The sequence below is a fragment of the Myodes glareolus genome, chromosome 21 (genome assembly GCF_982192425.1).
Source record: "Myodes glareolus chromosome 21, mMyoGla1.1, whole genome shotgun sequence".
Taxonomy (NCBI): Eukaryota; Metazoa; Chordata; class Mammalia; order Rodentia; family Cricetidae; genus Myodes; species Myodes glareolus.
In genome coordinates this window covers 52,356,726-52,378,714 of record NC_142046.1, presented here as the reverse complement: position 1 = coordinate 52,378,714, position 21,989 = coordinate 52,356,726, and the positions used below count along the sequence as shown (strand labels likewise).

At 40.6% G+C, this 21,989-nt stretch overlaps 2 protein-coding genes, 1 long non-coding RNA gene and 1 other non-coding gene across 11 annotated transcripts in view; 2 read left to right on the top strand and 2 right to left on the bottom strand.

The window, feature by feature from the left end:
• The window catches only part of Metap1d (methionyl aminopeptidase type 1D, mitochondrial), a 68,400-nt gene extending 67,877 nt beyond the window's left edge, over positions 1 to 523 (bottom strand). For 2 of the 4 annotated variants that reach the window (XM_048425947.3, XM_085680962.2), the window contains exon 1: positions 414 to 519. In XM_048425947.3, coding sequence (XP_048281904.3) covers positions 414 to 453 — 40 coding nt within the window. In that variant the 5' untranslated portion in view covers positions 454 to 519. Of the gene's footprint in view, positions 1 to 413 lie in introns of all 4 variants that reach the window. The other 2 variants (XM_048425948.3, XM_085680964.2) reach the window with 2 other exon arrangements.
• A 36-nt stretch (positions 524 to 559) lies between these two features.
• The window catches only part of LOC125394798 (uncharacterized), a 58,671-nt gene continuing 37,241 nt past the window's right edge, over positions 560 to 21,989 (top strand). The window contains exons 1-2 of one of the 4 annotated variants that reach the window (XR_015735868.1): positions 560 to 718; positions 18,317 to 18,404. This is a non-coding gene — a long non-coding RNA (uncharacterized LOC125394798). The remainder of the gene's footprint in view (positions 719 to 18,316; positions 18,405 to 21,989) is intronic. The other 3 variants (XR_015735867.1, XR_007230331.3, XR_007230333.3) reach the window with 3 other exon arrangements.
• LOC125395140 (U6 spliceosomal RNA) lies at positions 4,094 to 4,199 on the top strand. Its single transcript, XR_007230465.1, has one exon. It is a non-coding gene; the product is annotated as a U6 spliceosomal RNA (small nuclear RNA).
• Positions 20,298 to 21,989, bottom strand: part of Hat1 (histone acetyltransferase 1) — a 44,178-nt gene continuing 42,486 nt past the window's right edge. For both annotated transcript variants that reach the window (XM_048425898.3, XM_087900051.1), the window contains exon 11: positions 20,298 to 20,646. In XM_048425898.3, coding sequence (XP_048281855.1) covers positions 20,479 to 20,646 — 168 coding nt within the window. In that variant the 3' untranslated portion in view covers positions 20,298 to 20,478. The remainder of the gene's footprint in view (positions 20,647 to 21,989) is intronic.

The following is a 21,989-nucleotide window of genomic DNA, read 5'->3' as shown; positions in this document are numbered from 1 at the left end:
TGAACCTATACTAACTCAACAATGATTCACCGCAATCGCATCTGTTTGGAATGACTTGGGTATCATAAGTTCTCTTAAGTCATCATGAGAGTAATCACATTTTACAAGTTCCTCAAAGAGAAGACATGCCAATACAAAAGCGCATTTCACAGGCGTCGCCGGTATATATGTCTGTAACACTAATCACACAAGTAAAATGGGGTAAGAAAACTTTAGGCGACGACCCGCAAATCTCAAGGACTCAGCGACATGGTCCAGGAAAGGAGTGGACAAACGTGTGTCTGTGTTTCTGCAGCGTGCCAGTGTGTATCGTGGGGGGGGTCTGACTGAAAGCACGCACGTGCGTGCCGCGTCCACACGCGGTTTTATCTCTGGGCGCGGAGCCCTGGAGCGGTCGTACGCCGATCGCTTACCTCCACGGACGAACAGGTGGACGCCGATGGGCGCCGCCATGTTGGCACCGGTCACGTGGCCAGGAGAGCACCTCGCAGCTCCGCCCACTGGAGTAGCCGCGCTACCCAAGCCCACAGGCGCTGGTGCAGCCGAGGGGGAGTGCGCGTGCGCGTGAGGCGGACTGCGGGAACCCGAGCTCGCTAGTGGCTCTGGTGGCCCCGCCAGCAGCTCCGCCTGCGGCCAGCACGCTCCCGGCACGAGAGGCTGGCTCCGGCCACTGCTCTTGCTCGGCGTGGCGCCTTTTGGGATGGAAGAAAACTGACAGGTAAGTGTGGCCTCCAGTATTTACAGCATCAACGTTTTGGTGCATGGAAACAATGAAGTTGGGCGGGAAATAGAACACAGTTTAGTGTGCAACGTAGCACTTTGCATCGTCTTCCACTCTGTTACAAATTATTTCCCGGCAGTTAGTTGAAAGGTAGCATTTGGTTCCAACTGATCAGCTGCCCTTTGCTGTGTTAGAACCCAAATTACTCAGCAGAGACTCCAGAAAAGAATAGCCAGGACACCTGTGTGCCCCAGTGGGTATCTTCAGGGGTTTCCTCTTTCCCCAATTACACTTCCTGCTTGGCAGTATTAACTGGTGTTCCTTTAGACACTTAAAGGATGACCCTGTCAGTATGCATAGCCCACAGATGAACCCCATAAAAAGCCAAGTATGAGTCAAGCGAGGCAGCTGGTGTATCCTCAATGATACTGTTGCCCTTTTTTTTTTTTTTTTTTAAACCATCTTCTGCCCTTGTTCTGGTGCGGATTCCAGCCGGTCATGGACCATGTGGTACCCATCTTGGTAGCCTCCAGTGCTCAGCAGAGAACATGATATCCCCAGGTGTGTACGGGGGAAGGAGCCCAAACTGCGGGTGCAGCAGTTGCTGGACTTTGAATGCAGTCAAGATCAGTAAGGATTCTCTGTGAAAGTGTGGGCGTCTTCTAATTGATTTTAAAGATGCCATGCTGAGGGGAGCATGGTGGTGCATACCTTTAATCCCAGAACTCTGGAGGCAGAGTCCGGGAGGATCTCTGTGAGTTCAAAGGCAGCCTGTCTTGACCCTGCCCCAAGACAAAACAACAAACAAACAAAAACAAAAAACAGAAAAGGATTCACAGACTCAATGAAAAGTTAGACCATTCAGCTATGATTTAAAGGGAAAGCACAAGGCCTTTCTCACCTCAGCAAGCACACCACAGTCCCTCAGTCCAGACCTCGACCTTACCTTTAAGTGAAGTCACATGCTCATAAGTTTTACCCTTTCTACTCCTCCTGAAGCTCAAATTCGAGAACACTTAATCCAAGCTCGTTCTTTTTGAGAATGCAATAACATGTTCTGATCAAATCCACTCCCGGGCCCTCCCACGAGCCCATCCCTGTCCTACTCTACCCCATCTCTCCCACCACTTTCCCCTCCCAAGTTCATGTGGTTTTTTGTTTTTAACACATGAGTTTGAGTCCACTTAATCCTGCTGGCATGCACGTGTATGTAAGGGTCATCAGTTGGAGCACAGATATCTGATCAGGGCCAGAAATCCTCAAGAAAACTGACCATCCCTTCCCCAGTAGCCATCAATTGCCAACCCTCAGCTAGGGCTAGCTAGGTCTTGTGCATGTAGTCATAGCCACTATGAATTCATGTGTGCATTGGCCCTGTTGAGTCAAGAAAACCCTGTTTTATAGCAATTAATCCATTACCTCTGGCTCTCAGAATCTTTCCATAACTTCCTTTCTTATGAGACAATTCCCTGAGCCTTGGAATAAGAGAATCTAATATATATGCCCCATTTAGGGGTGAGCACAGTCTTGCATGTTGACTAGTTGTAAGTCTTTATAGTAATCTCCAGCTACTGCAAAAAAGAAACTTCTCCCACGAAGGTTAAGAAATGCACTAATGGGGGCTGGAGAGATGGCTCAGTGGTTAAGAGCACTGGCTGCTCTTCCAGAGGTTCTAAGTTCAATTCCCAGAAAACACATGGTGGCTCACAACCATCTGTAATGAGATCTGGTGCCCTCTTCTGGCATGCGGGCGTACATGGAGGCAGAATGTTGTATACATAAGAAATAAATAAATAAATCTTTAAAAAAAATAAAAATAAAAAAATTTTAAAAAATGAACTAATGTGCAGGTATGGAGATAATTTAAGAGCTGGGCATTGGTGGTGCACACCGTTAATCCCAGCACTCGGGAGGCAGAGGCGGGCGGATCTCTGAGTTTGAGGCCAGCCTGGTCTATAGCGTGAGTTCCAGGACAGCCAGGGCTACACAGAGGAAAAATAAGAACTTAGGGTGCAGTTTAATACCATGTCTATTGAGCAGAGTATACTCTCCCCTAGAGTCTATGACCTACACAGCTGTGGATGCTTGGCCTAGTTAACAGTACCATACAAGAGTTCTGTGGAGGAGGCCTTGAATCCAACGAGAAAGTGATTGGTTGCTCCCATAACATTCACGGCGCTATTGCACCAGCCGTCCGTCTCATCAGCCATGCCAGTCGCTATGGTACTTATAGAATTCACAGCTGAGTATGACTGCTGGTTCCTCCCCCCCCCCCCCGCCTCCCCCCACTCCGGCACTCTAAGGGAAATAGATTCTCATAGCTTTCCTTCAGGCTCCTTTACTTACAAACTCTGATCACTTCTGCGGGGAGGATTTCTGAATACCTGTCCTCTGTGTAACTAAAACCCCAAAGGGAGCAAAGGAGCCTGACAGTTGAGTACTGAACTAGGAAGTGTGCAGAAGAAACTTAGGATCCCCAGTGAAACATCAGAAGGCGTGAAGCCCAGTTCCGAACATCTGAAACGGAAGATGCGTTCATGCAGCGTAGCTTAGCGAGCCCTTGGAAAACAAATGTGTGATCTGTAGTATAATCCGATGGAGGAAGTCCACAACAAGTTCCGTATGGAGGGGTTAGAGGTTAGCTCAGCCCACACGGAGCTCGTCTAGTCCAGAATTCAGTCCCCCAGTACACCACACTAAAAGGCCATAGTGGTACATGGCACGGTCCCAACACTCAGGAGGAAGAGACAGGAAAGTCAGAAGTCCCTGGTCAGGGAGCTGGGGTGCATATGATCAGGATACAGTGTGTGGATGAATGATGAAATTGTCAGAGTAACCTTTAAAGTTCAAGATCATCCTTAGCTACTTGGCAAGTTCAAGGCCAGATGCATGAGATCTTCTCTCAAAAAAAAGTAGGTCGGGGCAATGGGTATCTAGAGATGAAATACAAGGGAATTTGTCTGGGTGAACTTGTTGCAGTTTGCACCCCATCTAGCAAAGTGATGGGCTCCAGGTTGGATAAGAGACCCTGGAAAATGACATAAAAGGATATATGACAATCTCTGGCATGTACACACATATGCATGTGCATGAATGCATATATACACCACACACACAAAAGACTGACACACCTTTATTCCCAGTACTTGGAAGGCAGAGGCAGACAGATCTCTGAGCTTAAGGCCATATGATCTACAATAGCTAGTTATAGGCTATCCAGGGCTACAAAGGAAGGCCCTGTCTAAAACAGAACAAAACACGTTGACTTGTCAGTGATTACTTATCTAAAAAATAATGCAGAAATTCCTCTGTGCATGCTTTTGAAAAGCTAAGCCTTCTACCCTTTTCCTTTACTTAATATTAAAGGTTGATGCATGCTCCCTTTGGCCTCATATGTATATCAAAATTAGAATGACATAAAGATTAGCATGGTCCCTGTGCACATGATATGCAAATTCATGAAGTATTCCATATTTTTAATTGGGAAAAGAAGAGAACATGTGTACAATATATTGTATGAAAACAATTTTAAATAAAAAAGAAAAATCAGCGATAAATAAATAAATAACAAATAGAAAAATGTATCCCATACAAGGTTTTCTAAAGTTGTGTGTAATTTGTGATAATTTTAAACTATTCTGGTTTCCTTAATACTGTTTTCAATGTAGCAGGGATTGTGAGTAAACCTCTGAAGGCTGCAGTTTAGAGTTTTACATATTTTTCTAGGATTACCCATAATGAAGCTATTTTTTTAAAAACCTAGACTGTAAAAAGGACCTGTATTGGTAATGTTTATGTTGCTCTTATAGAAACCTCACAACCAAGGCAACTTACAAAAAGGAGGAGTATATTTGGGTTTATAGTTCCAGAGAGATTAGAGTCTGTCATGGTGGGGAAGTGTGTCAGCAAGCAAGCAAGCAGGCCTGGTGTCTAGAGCAGGAAGGTGAGCGCTCACATCTTCCATCTAGGATGGAGTGGACAGAGTGAACTGGAAGTGGGGGAGGCTTTATAATCTCAGAGCCCTAGTACTTCCTCCAGCAAAGCTGTGTCACCTAAACCTCCTCAACAGTGCCACCAACTGGGAACCAGGTGTTCAAATATTCAAGTAAATGGGGGACATTTCTCATTCAGACCACCACAGGGGCAAAGGTATTTGTCCTATTTGGTTTTTTGTTAACTAGACTCACGCTAGAGTTGCCTAGGAAGAGGCATCTCAGTTGAGAAAATGCCACCTCAAATTATCTGTAGGCAAGTCTGCGGGAAGATTTTCTTGATTAGCTATTGCTGTGGGACGGCCCATCTCATGGTGGGTGGTTGCTACCCCTGGGCTGGTGGTCCTGGGTGCTTTAAAGAAGCAGACTGGGCAAGCCATGGGGAGCAAGCCAGTAGGCAGCATTTCTCCATGACCCCTGCTTCAATTACTGCCTCCAGATCCTTGCCCCTGAGTTCCTTCCCTGACTTCCCCTTGTGATGGACTACAGCTGTATGCTGAAACACACCCTTTCCAACCTAAGTTGCTTTTGGTCATGATGCTTATCACAGGAATAGAAAGTGAGCTACTACGCCTTTAATCCCAGCACTCGGGAGGCAGAGGCAGGCGGATCTCTGTGAGTTCGAGGCCAGCCTGGTCTACAAGAGTTAGTTCCAGGACAGGCACCAAAAACTACAGAGAAACCCTGTCTCAAAAAAAAATCAAAAAAAAAAAAAAAACATTTGTCACATATGGACACATTGTAAAGCTAACTGGACCTGATGCATTTGACACATATGGACACATTGTAAAGCTAACTGGACCTGATGCAGTGTGAACAAAGTTGGTTCCCTGGTCCACTGCAGGGAACTGGTGGCTAGGGACCCGCACAGCTTCCTGGGACTTGTCTAGATTTAGCCACCTTCATTCTCTCTTCCCGACCCTGCTTCTCTGTTTTGCCCTCTGAATTTCCCCCTGGAAACTTAGCTTTTTGATTTGATTTCAGGTTAATTTCTTAACCTTTTACTCTGTGGCTTGAGAAGAACATTTCCAATCCTGTCCTTTAATTTGCCCAGTTTTAGGATGAAGAAATGCTTTATTTATTTATGCGTTTTAAGCCAAATGAGCGTTTCTTTCCATGAACCAGGACTGTGTATAAACATACTCTTTGTGAATTGCAGAGACCCGTCTCAGTGCTGACTGGACCCCTTGTTCAGCATTGAACAATTATATGTTTGGGCAGGTGGTCTCTGGGGTACTCTTTTAACAAGCTTGATGGCAGAATGTGATGTGTCTCCCACCAGCTATTTGAGATGATCATGTATATGTTACTGAACCATCTAGGAGTTCTTTTAGAGAAAATAGATAAATTCTCCACGTTGCATAAGGAAAGCAATGCCACGTGTGGGGGCACGAGGAGGTTGTGAAGTGGGTTTTTCTTTGTTACTGGGTGCCAGGCAAGAGAGGGAAGGAGCTGTAGTGACACAACCACCCTCCTCTTCTTTCCTAATATTGTCTCAGTCTTAGAATTCCTATGCAAATGAAGCCCCAGGTGCCTATTCTACTCAAGAATTCGGAGAGTTTTAGAATCTAGACATTTATAGACAAGGGACCAGCAGATATCTTGATGTCTTCTCTCTCTTTTTATATATATATTTTTTTGGTTTTTCAAGACAGGGTTTTTCTGTAGCTTTGGGGCCTGTCCTGGAATTAGCTCTTGTAGACCAGGTTGGCCTAGAACTCACAGAGATCTACCTGTCTCTGCCTCCCAAGTGCTGGGATTAAAGGCATGTGCCATCACCACCCGGCTTGATGTCTTCTCTTGAGCATCCTTTTTTCTTTTCCTTTTATTTATTTATTTATTTATTTTGGTTTTTTGAGTCAGGGTTTCTCTATTATAGCCCTGGCTGTCCCAGCTCTGTAGACCAGGCCGGCCTCAGAGATTTGCCTGCCTCTGCCTCCTGTGTGCTGGGATTAAAGGTGTGTTTCACCATTGCCGAGAGCTTTCTGAGCATTCTTTAGAGAAAAGGGATCAGATTGGAACTAAACTAAACTAAAACATTGTCCTGAAGGAGCTGGTGCCAGGCACTCCAAGAGCAGCATTCTTTTCATGCTGATTTAAAGCTTCAGTTTGAGCCAGGCAGTGGTGCACACCTTTAATCCCAGCACCTGGGAGGCAGAGACAGGTGGATCTCTGTGAGTTTGAGGCCAGCCTAGTCTACAGAGCAAGCTCCAAGATAGCTACAAAGCTACCCTGTCTCGGAAAAACAAAAACAAACAAAAAAAGCAAAACAAAACAAACCTTCAGCACAAGGCTTTCCTAGCCTCCTCAGCTCTAGAGCCTGTTTAGATTTAAGCAGAGCTGTACATTTGCTCAAGCTGGGGGTGGAGTGCTTGCCTAGGTGCATAAAAAATGGTCCAGGTCTATAATCCCAACATGACAGAAGGGTGTGAAAGTCAAGGCCATTCTCTGCAACGTAGCAAGTTCAAGGCCAACCCGGGGTTACTGCTGCTTCTTGGGGTGGCTGGAGAGATGGTTTGGTGGTTATGAGTATCAACTGCTTTTCCAGAGGTCCTGGATTCAATTTCTAGCACCTACATGGTGACTCTCAACCTATAACTCCAATTCTAAGGAATCTGACACCCTCTTCTGGCCTCTATAGGCATTGTACTTAGTAGACATATTTGCATACATGCAGGCAAAACACTCATGCACATGAAATCAGAGTAAATAAAATCTTTAAAACAAGTTTGGGAGTCAAATATTAGGGAATAAACCTGATAGATTCATGGAGTGATGGAGAAATGATCACCTGACCCTCTTCTCCAACTTATCAGGCCAAAAAGACCATGCATCTTTTAAACCCCTCCTTATTCCTCTCTGTGTTCCTCTGTCTTCCTCTGAGTTGTCCAGAAAACTCAGTGGTGATCTCAGAGCAACAACACAAATAAATCTTCTACAACATTTCCCCCTTTTTGTCTAAATAAAAAGGGAAGGCTTTAACTTTAGCATAGTAAAATTATATACAATAAGAACAATGATCAGTTATTGTTTAGCTAAAAAGGAAAGGTATTGACATTACAATAAAATGAAACTGTATAAAATAAAAACAATTATCAAGTAAGAATTGCATTTACAAGGCCCAGTCCATTTGTATTTGGCAAATTCCAAGAAAATACACCATTATCTATCCTCTTTTGGTGAGTCCAAAGGTTTATACCTAATTTACTTTCTATCATAACTAAGGAATACTATAACTATCTAGTCTTCAACCCCATCAGAGACCTGAGTAAACAGGAAGTGAAGAGAAAACAACTTCTAAAACTATAGGAATGTCAGACATCTGGCTGTCTGGACAGTCCCTTCAAGTTTCCTTTGTAACATTGGGGCATCCATCATTGGGCTACAGGCCTAGAATATCTGAAAGAGATTTGTGAAGCAGAAACTTTTGAAGGAATATCCAACCTCGGCTTGGCAAAGTTTGGCAGTCACCTTTGATGTCCTGTTCGTCCAGTATGGACAGCATACTGCACCAGTCAAGGCAAAGGCAGTTTCTTGCTCAAATGGCTAGATTTGACACATTAAAAGCAAACTCTATTTGAAGGTTCTTCAATGCCCATCATCCTTTTTTTTTTTTTTTAAAGTAAATTGATGCTCTCAGGAGCAGACAAGTCTCTTTGTCATGAAAGATTTATGTTATTAAAACATTTTAAATGCCATAGTTTGTAGGTTTCTGAAATGTTTGAAGACCATCTATTTAAAATATATTTACTTGACTTTTAAAACTTACCTAACATGACTATAAATTTGATTGTTATAGATAATTAACTATTAACCTGCCTTTTTTATTAACCTAAATAGCTTTTGAGTAATAAAACTTATATTACATTTTTAAATGAGCTGTGAAGATACAATACCTTAAACAAGAGTAGAGGGGGCTGAAGAGATGGCTCAGAGGTTAAGAGCATTGCCTGCTCTTCCAAATGTCCTGAGTTCAATTCCCAGCAACCACATAGGTGCTCACAACCATCTGTAATGGGGTCTGGTGCCCTCTTCTGGCCTGCAGACACACACACACACACACACACACAGACAGACAGAATATTGTATGCATAATAGATAAATAAATATTTTTTTAAAAAAAACAAAAAACAAAAAAAACAAGAGTAGAAACACACAGACAGTGTAACAAAAATAACCTTAAATCTCTATCAATATACAAAAGTATCTTAAATAAGAGTAGAGATGTATATACAGTGTAACAAAAATAACCTTAAATTTCTATCAATATACAAAAATATCTTAAATAAGAGTAGAGATGTATATACAGTGTAACAAAAATAACCTTAAATTTGTATTAATTTACAAAAATTCATCCCAGTGTAGACTATTTGAGACTAGTAGTTGTTCTTTTAGTTTGAAAGTAGATTTAATAATCTACCCTTCTGTCATTTCTATACCCCCTTTTTCTTTTCAAAACAATATCTTTGAATCCAATCTTCTTTTCTTAGTTTTCTCCCTGATCATAACCAATTACAACATGTAACCAAACCCCTTAAATGATTACAAATACCCACCAAATGACCAGAACCACTCACCCCAACTCTTGATAATATGGGTGTGTACCATTAAGCAAATTTAATCTTTTTCTTGGGACATTTTTTTCCTGAATGATTTGTCCTTCTTTTGATGTTTTATTTGTCCAGTGGTCTTTAGATTTTTTAGTTGGTCTTTAGATTTTTTTTTTTTAGTTAAATGTTTTAATTTTTCTGGAAAGACAAAAACAAAACCCTATCCTAACCCTAACTTTGAGGAGTTTCCCTCTTTGGCAGATTATGTCTGATCAAATGAAAGACATTTGTTAGTCTTATAAGTTAGTTTGGGTCAAATGATCAAGCTATTTGATGAGCTGTTGTCTCTCCTAATCAAGAGATCTCTTTTGTTTGAATCTAATCATTATTAATCTTGATGTTATCCATAGCTTTTTTTCTCCCTGTAGAAACAAAAGCAAAACCTCTTCTCCAGTGTAACACATATTCTGATTTCCATTCTGAGGCTAACACACCTTTGAAGTATACAGGCTAATTTAATTCAGCATTTTTTTCATTATCCAGTGTCTCTCCACAGGAGTCATTCCTCTCTCATTAGCATTCAAAAAATTTACAGTTAATAGAGGATTGTCTAATGTATCTCTGGGGGTCATTGTTACCCCTTTCTGTTTTTTAAGCATATCTTTTAAAGTATGACTAGATCTTTCTATAACTGTCTGTAATAAGAACTCTGCCTGCCAGTTCCCAAATAACCACTCTGAGGCTTAATATTAATTACAAACTATTTGGCCGATGGCTCAGGCTTCTTACTGGCTAGCTTTACATATAAATTAAACCATTTCTAAATATCTGTGTATTGCCATGTGTCCCATGACTTACCGGTTATGCTCTGACATCTTACTCCTCCAACGGCTCCTGGTGTTTCTCCCACACTACCTCTTCTTTTCCCTTCTCTCTGCTTGGATTTTTCTACCTAGCTATATTGTCCTGCCATGGGACAAAGAAGTTTTTTTATTAACCAATGGTAATAAAACATATTCACAGCATACAGAAAGGCATCCCATATCAACTGCCTGTTCTATAGGATTGTGTGATATACCTATAATATGCTTTATATTATAATATGTAAAAAAATCTTTTCTTTTACTAAAGGCATATGCTGGAGCATTGTCTGTCTTGATTTTTATAGGTATACCCATGAAGGATATAACCTCTAATAAATGTCAGCCTTTTCAGAACTCGAAGCATTTGCCCATTTAAATCCTGAATATGTATCTGTGGTATAGTGCACATACTTTAATTTTCAAACTCATAAAATTAAACACATCCATTTGTAAAATTTCATTTTTCGTGTACCTTTTAGGTTATTTCCTGCAGGTAGTAGAGTTTGGTTATCCAAAGACCAAGTAGGACAGTTTCTTATAATTTTCTTGGCTTTTTGCCAAGTAATAAAAACATCTTTTTTAAAACCTTTGTTATTAACATGATGTTTCTTATGAAATTCTGAGGCTTCTTGCACATTTCCTACCAATAGCTAATCAGTTTCATTATTACCTTATTCTAGAGGGCCTGGTAGGCCTGTATGGGTTCTGATATGTGTTATATATAAAAGGGATAATTTTTATTTTTGATTATTTCTTGTAATTGGATAAATAACAAAGTTAATTCAGAATCATCTGGAATAAGTTCAGCAGTTTCAATATGTAAAACAACTTTTTTTGTATATCAATAGTCAGTAACTATATTAAGAGCTTCTAAAAATATAATAATATCATGAGAATAGTATATAATTTTGACATATGAACAGAAGCATAAGGACTTTGAACCACTTATTTTTTCTAACTTATAATCAGCCTCTCCTGATTTATTTGCATTAGTATAAAATGTAGAGACTCCGGAAATTGGTGTTCCTCGTACCATGTGAGGAAGGATCCAATTAGTTCCTTTTGTAAAGTGAAGTCTCTTACTTTTGGGATATTTGTTACTAATCTCTTCAAAAAAAATTACTGCAAACTCTTTGCCAATGTTAAGTTTCTCCTCATAATGAGGAAATTTCAGCATTAGTAAAAGGTACCACTATTTCTGTTGGGTCTGTTCTTGCTAATTGATGAAGTCTCAACTTTCTTTACAGAATCAGTTTAGAAACTTTTTCTATATAGATCTTTAATTTTTTTTACTCTGTCTTTGTGGCAAAAATATCCATTTAAAATATTATTTCCTCTGCATAAGAATTTCTGTGGGAGAACACACAGAAGGCATAATAATCAGAATACAATTAAACCCTGGATCAAATGATCCATATGTGTATCCTATAATTACTTTTCTACCAAAGACAATTCTCTCTGGGCCTCAGCTGATAATTTCCTTGGACTATTTAAGTCTGTATCACCTGGTAAGATTTGAAATAAATTACTTAGTTTTCAAATTGTTAATCTAATTGTGGGCCATAGCCAGTTAATATCACCCAGCAATTTTTGAAAAATAATTATGCATTCATAATTGATCTCTCCCAATTAGTATTTTCTGTGATTGAATTTTTTGTAAACCTATCTAATATCCTAGGTAAATAATCGAATCTCCTCTGGTCAAGGTGCGATCATCAAATGCAGACTGTCTCAGCATACTTCTTACTGAGATGCTGATCTTGGGAAATTTTAATACCTCTAGCCCCATTTTGTTGTTCTATGACTCTACTTTCCTCTCTCCTCCATTGTAACTGAGGACCAGCTTCCAATATTGCTATAGCTAAATCTTTCCAGTCTTGTGGAATAATTCTGTTCCAAGTTACCCATGAATTTAACATCTATTTCACAAAAGGTGGATGCATAACATATGAAACTACTGCTTCCTTAAATCTCTTCAAATATAACATTTCTAAAGGATCCCAGTTAACTTCTGGGACCTTGGGGTTACCAATCATCTGTTGATCATTCTTGTATGGTAACTGGTAAATCAAGATTGGTTTTCTAATAACCTTGGGCAACTCCTCTTCAGTTTCATAATGCAATGGTGTGAAAGGTTCTGCTCTAAATTCCTCTGTCTATGTGTGAATATTTTTCTTAGGTTTCATCAGCAGGTCTTTCTAAGGATTGTATCTTATCAGGCAATTTTTCATAGTTGGCACCAATATCAAACCACTTTTAAAAGGATAAAACATGAATCATCAAACTGATAATGATTATAATCAACATTATGTGAATCCCAGCTAAGTTGGTTATCCCTTTATTTAATTTTTCCATTTTTAAACCAATTGTCTTAGAACCATACAGAGACCTAATTCCCTGCATCATAATATGGGAATATATATATATATTTGCTTGTTAAACCTAATTTTCCCTTTAAAAATTCCCAGTGTCTCACCAGATCTGCTCACACTGACAGTGGAAGCAAAGCTGTGTGAGGGTGGCCAGCTGTGGTGGCATTGGTGAACTGTGGGAAGGTGGCCAGGCAGCCAGACTAGCTTCATTTAGCCTGGGCACTTGTGCCAGGGCACTCAAAATGAGTTTGTGAGGGTAGTGGCATGTGTTTCAGGAAGCTGGTCCAAGTGCTTGTGTGGACCATGCTGGGAGTAGGAGGGAGAGGTCTGAGAAGCAGACCATGGAAAAATGGGCAGGAGAAGCCTATGGCTCGGACACAGCATGGGAGAGCCAGACTACCTGAATTACAGTAGGGATGAGTGGTTGACTGGGAAGGGGAGTATATGCCCCCCCTCTTTTTTAAAAAAACAAGAGCTCTGAATCTGATATCCTTTGTTTAGTTTGTTTTGTTTTTGTCCAAACCATTATCTATAACAGCTTGTAACCAACACTCTAAACAAAGATAAATATCCATAATCTATTTTTTGGGAATGTGGGAATAGTTTTTCAGGCTGCTTCCTGCTGATTGGGGGTGCTGATAATATTATGGGGACCTAAAGAAATTTAGAATTATTATCAAGTCCTGACTGGAGTATCCTGTGAGGTTTAATCATCTCAGCCAGCAGCCTTGAAACTGTTCTGGATGTAGAACTTAGACATCTGGGTCATCCGCTCCTATTGAAGATTTCTCAGGGAGTCTTCCGTGATCAAACCTGATTTTTCTTAACCCATAATAAATCCACAGCCTCTCATTTCCTGTGGAAACAAAAGCAAAACCTCTTCTCCAAAGTAACATATCTTTAGACTTCAATTTTGAAGTCAAGGTATTTTCAAAATACCTATCTTGGATTAATTCTGCAGCATTTATAACTATCTATTAGCAGCTGTTACTCCTTCCTCAGCCATCAAACAATTCAAAGACAACACAATAGTATACAGTATCCAGACTCTGTGTATTTTCCATCTTTACATGGCTTTATTTTAAACTCTATTTTTTTCTTTTTCATTTTTGGCTTTTTGAGACTAGGTTTCTCTGTTATCTTTGGCTGTCCTGGCATTCACTCTGTAGACCAGGTTGTCCTTAAACTCACAGAAATCTACCTGTCTCTGCCTCCCAAGTGCTGGGATTAAAGGTGTGTGCCACCATACCCAACTACTCTCTTTCTTTCATTTTTATTTTAAGGACTTTATTCTTTTTTTTTTTCTCTCTCTCTCCCAAGCCTACATATGTTTTCAAACACACTGTAAAACATTTAGAGGTTTTCTTCATCTGAATCTATCTTTACTGTATATATCTCTTTTTATGACCACATGAGTCTTTAATTTGCTAAGCAATATGGCTATGATTAAAGCCATGGCTTTGATGGCTGGATCCACCCCATTTCTTAACTTTCTGAGAGTCTAAACTCATGGCAGAGGTACTGGCCAGAACCATGTTTATTGCTACAACTCTAGGAGTTTCAAGGTCCCTGCCATCACCAAAAAGCACATAGAGCATGTAGTTGGCTATTCATCAACACCATTTAAGTGTTTTGATAGTAGAGCCTCTTAAAAGAAAGCTGCAAGGTTTTTGCAGCTAAAGCTGAATCAGGAAGCCTCTCTTAAATGAGACATGCTTGTCTCTAGCAAACAGAGCGCACCTGAGAAAATGCTGCTACCAAGAAGCTCTGCGTAACTCTGTTCTTTTGTGTCTAAAATTACTTCCCAAGCTCTCTCAGGTTTTATGTGGATATAGTTTTCCATGTTGACACCATTTTGCTGACCGAGATTTCTGTCCTGCCCAGTCCTGCAGTCGTTCAGTCCCAAAGAAACACACAAGAGGCCTATATTAATTATAAACTGGTTGGCCTATTAGCTCAGGCTTCTTATTAACTAAATCTTACATCTTACATTAGCCCATTATTCTTGTCTGTGTTAGCCAAGTGTGAATCATTAGAATTTGCTGTATTCCCCAACTGATAACTCCTGGGATATATATATATATATAAATAATATATAAATAATATATATTATATATTAATTATATATAAATAATATATAAGCACTTGCTTATATATTTTTGGAGAAAGAAAATTTCCATTTATAGTAGGGGGAGAGCTTCCAGGAAGATTTAGTTATTGATCACTGAACACACAAGTGCCCACTCTAGGTCCCAAAGAGGTATAATATTCTCCTTCCTGACATCACTGGAAAGCTGAGACTCAGGTGGTCCCTAGACCATCCCCTGAGCAGTGTCAAATATAAGAATGTTGCAAATTGTAGCCATCCCTGGCAGACAAGAGCTGAGAAAAAATTTGGAACTTAAAGGCACAGATTGCAGAAAATTGTACCTGCTGGATCTCCTTCACCGCCTGCAGAGATAAAGGGGAAAGAAGGGCAGGAAGGACACGAATGCTTCCTTTAGTGTCCCTAAGGCATACATGCAAAATAATAGAGTGGATGTGTTCTCTTGATCACCTTGTTGGAAGTTTATAAAAGGTCATTTGTGTTTTTCTTCTCTGCTCACATGTATAATATTTGCTCTTAAAAACATTGCAAATTTGCAGGAATATACAATAGTAATAATAATAATAATACACCTCCCAACTTGTTTGCTAGGCAATGACAGTTAATGAGTTGTTGTTTATCCACCAAGACGTTTTCTATGCATATCGCACGTGTATTTTTCCATCATGGCTTAATTTCTTGTTTATGTATGGTTGTATTTGTTGTTAAACATTTCTGGGCCTCATTTGAAACATATGGTCCTGTAGGACAGTGTGAGGCAATCCATTAGGCCATTAGTATCAGAGGTTGAATATTTGTGTGTGTGATTTGCTTTTCTTCCTTCTTTCTTTCCTTTTTTCTTTCCTTCTTTTCCTTTTTTTGTTTTGTTTTTCAAGACAGGGTTTCTTTGTATACCCTGGGCTGTCCTGTAACCTGCTCGGTAGATCAGGCTGGCCTCAAACTCATAGAGATCCATCTGCCTCTGCTCAGCAGTGCTGGGATAAAATGTGTGTCCACCCCCCACCCCCCACCCCCCACCCCCGGCTGTGTGTGGTTTTCGATATTTCCTTCTTAAAAGCACAAAACACTGTAGTCATTGATCGGTTAATCAAAAACTTCAGTAAGCAGCACTTGATCTACTGAGGCAGGAGGATTAGCAGTTCAAGGCCAGCCTGGGCTATACAACAGACCCTGTCTCAGAAAAGGAAAGGGCCTGGGAGCTGCACCATGCAAATTTCAAAATAAGGATTTGATAATAGAAAACTAAGCCACCCCACCACCACCCCTCCCCCCACCCACTCCAGCCACACATACATATTAGCTGCAAATCTAAGTGGTGTGGTGCCTTAAAACCCCCCACCCCCCATCTCCCAATCCCCGGCTTTAAGACCTGCTCCCTCCCTTGGCCAATTCTATTCAAGACGGGAGACTGTGGCTGCAAAGTAGAAGGCAGACCCTGCAAGCACGCTCCCAGCCGAGGAAGTACCCTGCCTGGAGTTTCTTCTCCGCATCTGATGCACAAGCACTCACACTTGCTTTCGCTTGATAAAGAATAAAGAAAGACAAGTGGCAGCTGCCGCAGGAGCAGACCGAAAACAAGCCTCGCTGGGCACCCCAGCCTTCACAAAGGCCGATTCAGAGGCTCGCAGACAAACGGAGCAGCTGAAGACTTCAGCACGGTCACCTGCCCCAGTGTTAATTGCACATTTAAAGGACCGGCTAGGTGACCAGAGCGTATTTCCAACTGGCCTTTCATTAAGATGGACAACAGAATGCAGATGAAGAACTGGAGATGGGGTGAGGTTGGACGGTGGTGGCGCACAGCTTGAAGCCCAGCAAAGGCAGGCAGGTCTCTCAGTTCAAGGCCAGCCTGGTCTGCAGAGCTAGTTCCTGTACAGCCAGAACTACATAAAGAAACCCGGTGTTAAAAAACAAAAGAACTGGAGATTGCTGCAGCCCTCGTCCCACCTCATTCCAAAGAGACCACAAGGGCCAGGAAAATGGAGAGAAGAGGCAGCCCTTTTCCAAGCTGTGTACATTGTTCGATAACTGGGAGGTGTTTTCCTTTTAAAAATATTAATACTCTTTTGTTTGGTTTTCTCTGTGTAGCCTTGGTTGTCCTGGAACTCGCTCTGTAGACTAGGCTGTCATATGTGTACTGTTAAATCTAGGTTCCACATATGAGAATATGTATTTGTCTTTTTCCCACTTGTTAACCTTTCTTGTTCCTTAAGACTGTTCCTATCACATGCAAATATATCGATTTATATAAGTATGTATAAAATCTAGATTCTAAATATGGGAGAAAACATGCAATGTTTGTTTTTATGGTTTTTGTTCATCATGACAGGGTTTCTCTTTGTGTAGCCCTGATTGTACTGGAACTCACTCTGTAGACCAGGCCGGCCTTGAACTCACAGAGATCCACCTGTCTCTGCCTCCTGGGTGTTGGGGTTTATGCTGTGTGTCGCTGCATCCAGTTCTGAACTCAACTTATTTCACCTAACATGATGCTCTTCAGTTCTATCCTTTTTTTTTTTTTTTTGCAAATGAACCAATTTCATTTTTATGGCTGACTAAAACTCCATCATGTGTATCTAAAAAGGGGCATCCAGGCTGGTTCTGTGTCTTGGCTATAGTAAATGCTGTGTCAATAAACAGAACTGAATTTTGAAAAATAGTGTAGCTGTATCTATAAGGCGCTCCTGTAGTCATACAGTAATCTGTCAGACAAGATTTAGTTTCATTCCGGTTGATGTCCATTTCACCATGTTCATGAAAAGCCATCAAACTGTTAACTTTTAGAGATTTAGCTGCACTGCCAGTGTCCTCTATTCATAGTACCAGAGTGTCAAGGATGGAAACAGTGTTTCTTCTAACTTTTCAATTACATTTTGGCTTATTTTTCCATTTTTAGGTGTATGGGTGTTTTGCTTGCATGTCTGTGCACCATGTGTGTACCTGGTGCCTGAGGAGGCCAGAAGAAGGCATCAGATCCCTGGAATTAGCATTACAGATAGTTGTGAGCACCTTGTGATTGTTGGAATTGAACTTGGGTCCTCCAGAAGAGCAGCCAGTGCTCTTAACTACTGAGCTGTCTCTCCGACATTTTGTGTGTGTATGTGTGTATGTGTGTGTGTGTGTGGTCAGTTCTCTCCTTTCATCGTGTCCCTGATATTGAGTTCAGGTCATCTTACTTTGTGCCAAGCAGCATTACCCACTGATCGACCTCCTAAGTAGAAAATTTTTTTTCCCATTAAAATGTTTACCAACAAAGTATGTTGTAGGAAACCACTTGTTTTCCTGGCCACCCAGACTCCCAAAATAATTACACAGAAACTATATTATTTAAATCACTGCTTGGCCAATCACTTAAGTGTATTGCTACCTAGCTCTTACATCTAGTATTAACCCATTTCCAGTATTTTATATTTTACCACAAGGCTTGTGACCTACCAGCCTGTCTGGCAGCTCCATTGTTTCTCCCTGACTCCACCTCTTTTCCCCCAGCACTCAGCTCTATTCTACCCTATCACAGGCTCAAGACAGTTTCTTTATTAACCAATGGCATTCACAGCATACAGAGGGGAATCCCACATCAAAAGTACATGATAAACTGATTCATTTGAGAATCAAAGAAAATCATCATTATTAGTGTTGTTTCTGTTACTGTTTTGTTTTTGTTTTTGTTTTTACTATGTATTCCTGCCTTGCCTGGAACTAACTGTGAAGACCAAGCTGCCTGTGGACTCAGACATTCTCTGCTCTGACTCTGAATGCTAGACATAAAGGAAGGCATGTGCCATCACATCCAGCAGTAGTAAGTTTCTTCACTATCTCTTGGTGAATTCAGCTTTGTTTGTAAAGTCTGAAGAAATATTAACTGTTGTACATCTTCACATAAAGGCTCTGCTCATTTACTTCAGATAAACTTTAGAATTTTTCTGAGGCTTGTAATATTTTCTTTGACAATCATATAGAGATCAGTTACTGAAGAATATAATAATACTTAAACCAAATTTTCTGTGTGGTGGTATACACCTTTAATAAGCACTCAAGCAGAGGCAGGCTGAATTCTGTGAGTTCCGGGAAGTTTGATCTATATAACAAGTTCAAAGACAGCCAGGGGTACCTAATGAGACCTGTCTCAAAAGCAAAGAAAGGAAAAGTATTATTACTATCAAAGGAACATGGATATAGTATGTATTTATATTTTAAATGGACCTATCATCTTCCAAGGCTTACGATGAAAAGCAATGGTTTCCTGTGCTTCCCCAGTCTGACTCGTCCCAACCACTTAGAACCATTTCTTTTCAATTATAGCCCAAAACCATGCAGCTAGTTTATGGCATTTGCACTTTGGCTTTCTGGTACTCTTCTGCCGAGTTCTAATTTCCTATTCCAGTTTGGACCAGTTTTATTCTCAGACATGCTATCCACTTGCCATGCAGAGGTTTCTTTTTATTGGAATCAGATTAATTTTGCTTTTTATTCTTTAAACTTCAGTTTTAAAGCTACTTTTGGCACCGGGGGTTGAAGCCAGAGCTAGATTATTATTAGTAAACAATTTCACTAGGTAAATAATCTTCCTCTGTGCTAGATCCTACTCCAGCTCTTTGCTTTACCTTCATGTCGCTCCAATAAATCTCCAAATAACATCATCACGAAATAAGTTTTCTAGTCTCAGATTTCTATGAACCTTTTTTGGGGGACTCTCAGACTTGACGGGTAATTTAGATGTAGCTTAGTTTGGAAGATTTTTGTCCTGCTGTCTTTCTAACATGCAGTATGGTTGATATGGCTACTGCACTAAGCTTTTTCATCGGACTTTCTTGGACTACCAGCTTGCAAATAATGACATGGAGATTTAGTATGAATGCTTGGCCTTAGCTTAGGCTTTTTCCCAACTAGCTTTTGTAACTCCGATTAGCCTGCTTCTATTAATCTACATTCTGCCACATAGCATGTCCAACTTGTTCCCAGTCTGGTGGCGAAATACTCGCCTAGATTCCTCCTCTTCCTCTCTCTCCCCGTGAAAGGCCCACCTATTCTCTGTCTAGCTACTGACCATTCAACTTTTTACTAAATCAAAGCATACGTCTTCAGTGTACAAAAAGATTATCCCACAACTGGCTAGTGTTTTAATGACAGGGAAAAGACAAAACTTTAAAAATATATGGTGTTTTTTACTTTAGATATTTATCTGTGGGTGTGTGCACAGAGGCCAAAGGAAGGTGCCAGGTGCCTTCTGGAATGCTAAAACTATTTGACGCAGCACTATGCTTTATTGGCTAGGCTGGAAGCCAGCAAACTCCAGCAGCCCTCCTGTTTCCACTCTCCCAGAGCTGGGTTACAGGACTCTGCTGGATAACCAGTTTCTTACCTGGGTGCTGGCGTCCTAATTCCAGTCATGGCTGCACAGTGAGCACTCTTAATCTTTGAGCCTTCTCTCCAGCTTATTTTTAGGTTTTGTTTGAGACAGGGTCTCACATAGTAACCTAGGCTGCCCTTGAACTCAAGGAAATCCTCTTGCTTCTGCCTTAAATGCTGGATTCCAAGTGTCCACCACCAAACACAACTGAAGTGTAAGGTTTTAGTAAGACTGAAGATATTTATCTTAATCCTTAAAGCACTACATCATAACTCATATTAAGGTATATGGTATATTACCACAACCAATCATTTACTATACTATTAAAGAAGAGAGCACTGGTGTTTCACCAGCCATCTTTTATTAATGCAATATATGTTCATAAACTCTAGACAGTATTTTAAAATATACAATCTCTCAAACGGAATATTTCACTAAGGAGAACAATAGATAACTTTATGGTCATCAGAGGTTTCACAGCACAATGCACAGAAATCTGCAGGTGTTGTGGGGAGCAGGGGCTTCACTCTTGAGCGAGCCGCTCGATGACACGCCGGTAGTCCTCCACCAGCTCCTGAAAGCGCTCCTCCAGCTGCTCGTGCTGCACGCTTATCTCTATCTGGTTCATCTGGTTGGTCAGCTCTTCCGGTCTCAGGCATTTCTTCATCTTGGCAAGATCTCTCTGCTTTTTCTAAGAAAAACAATTACTTTTTTTTAGACAAAGAAAGCATTTGCTTATATAGCTACAATTTTAAGCCTTACATATTAAAAATAATAGTAGCTGGGCTAGAGATAGCTCAGCAGTTAAAAGTACTGACCGCTCAGAGAGGGCCTGGGTTCAATTTCCAGTACCCACATGGCAGCTCACAACCACCTATAACTCCGGTTCCAGGAGATCCATACACTTTTCTGAAACTCTGCAGGCTTCTGCATAAACCCAGGCACACACACATAAAATAAATAAATTAAAAAAAAATAATGGCAATGTACTTAGTTTTGTCCTATGCAGGTTCTTCATTAAGGAAACACAGGAATTGCAAACCTTCCAAAGAGTTAGCAAGACCTAGTACTCGTGTCAAATGGTGGCAAACACATACATGTGGCTAGTAACCAGCTCTGACCTAGGACTGATGGTGCACACTTACAATCCCAGCACTAAGATGTAGTCAGGTACTGAATGCTATCCTGAGCTACATGAGACCCTATTTCAAAAAAGTCATTAGAAACAAAAACTATAAACAATAACAAGTTGCCAGGGTGAGCATTAACTCAGCATTAGAGTGTCTTACTCAATGGAGACACGCAAACATTTCTTAAATAAAATACATTAATTGAAGATAACGGACATGATGTACAGCTATTCTTACTTTACTGCAAAATGACTACTTTTTATTTCTGAATATTCAATAATGAAAGTTTAAAGTAATATATCACGATCAAGTAGAATTTATTCCAGGAACCATTAATATAATGGATGGAATTCTACCCCATTAAAGAATAGATCTTGCTATAAAGCCAAGGTTAGCCTGGAACCTGCAATCCTCTTGCATCAACAGCCCAAGTGCCAGCTAAGTTATTAAATTAGGCAGTTATAGATACATGCCACATACCTGCCAATAATCCTTTTTTAAATTAAAAAACAAAAATCACACACATATACAGTTTTTTGTTATTTAATTTTGTTAACTAGTGTGGTACCCAGGGAGACCAGAAAAGGTGTCAGATCCCCTGGAGCTAGAGTTTTAGACTCCATAGTTATAAGCTGCCATGTGGGTGCTGGGAATCCAAGTAGGGTCATCTAGAAAAACAGCCAGTGCTCTTAGGCACAACTCCCCCCGCCCAGGTACATGTATACACTGCATGTGAGGCACTCACTCCACCTTCTAGTTAGTCTCCTCCGTCTTAGAGGGTCTTACTTGTATTTTCATGTTATATATACACATTTGTAAAACCACTAATTTTAAGAGTTTTGTTGTTGCTTTGTGATGCTGGGGATCAAACCCAGTTTTACACACACTAGGCAAGTGTTCTATT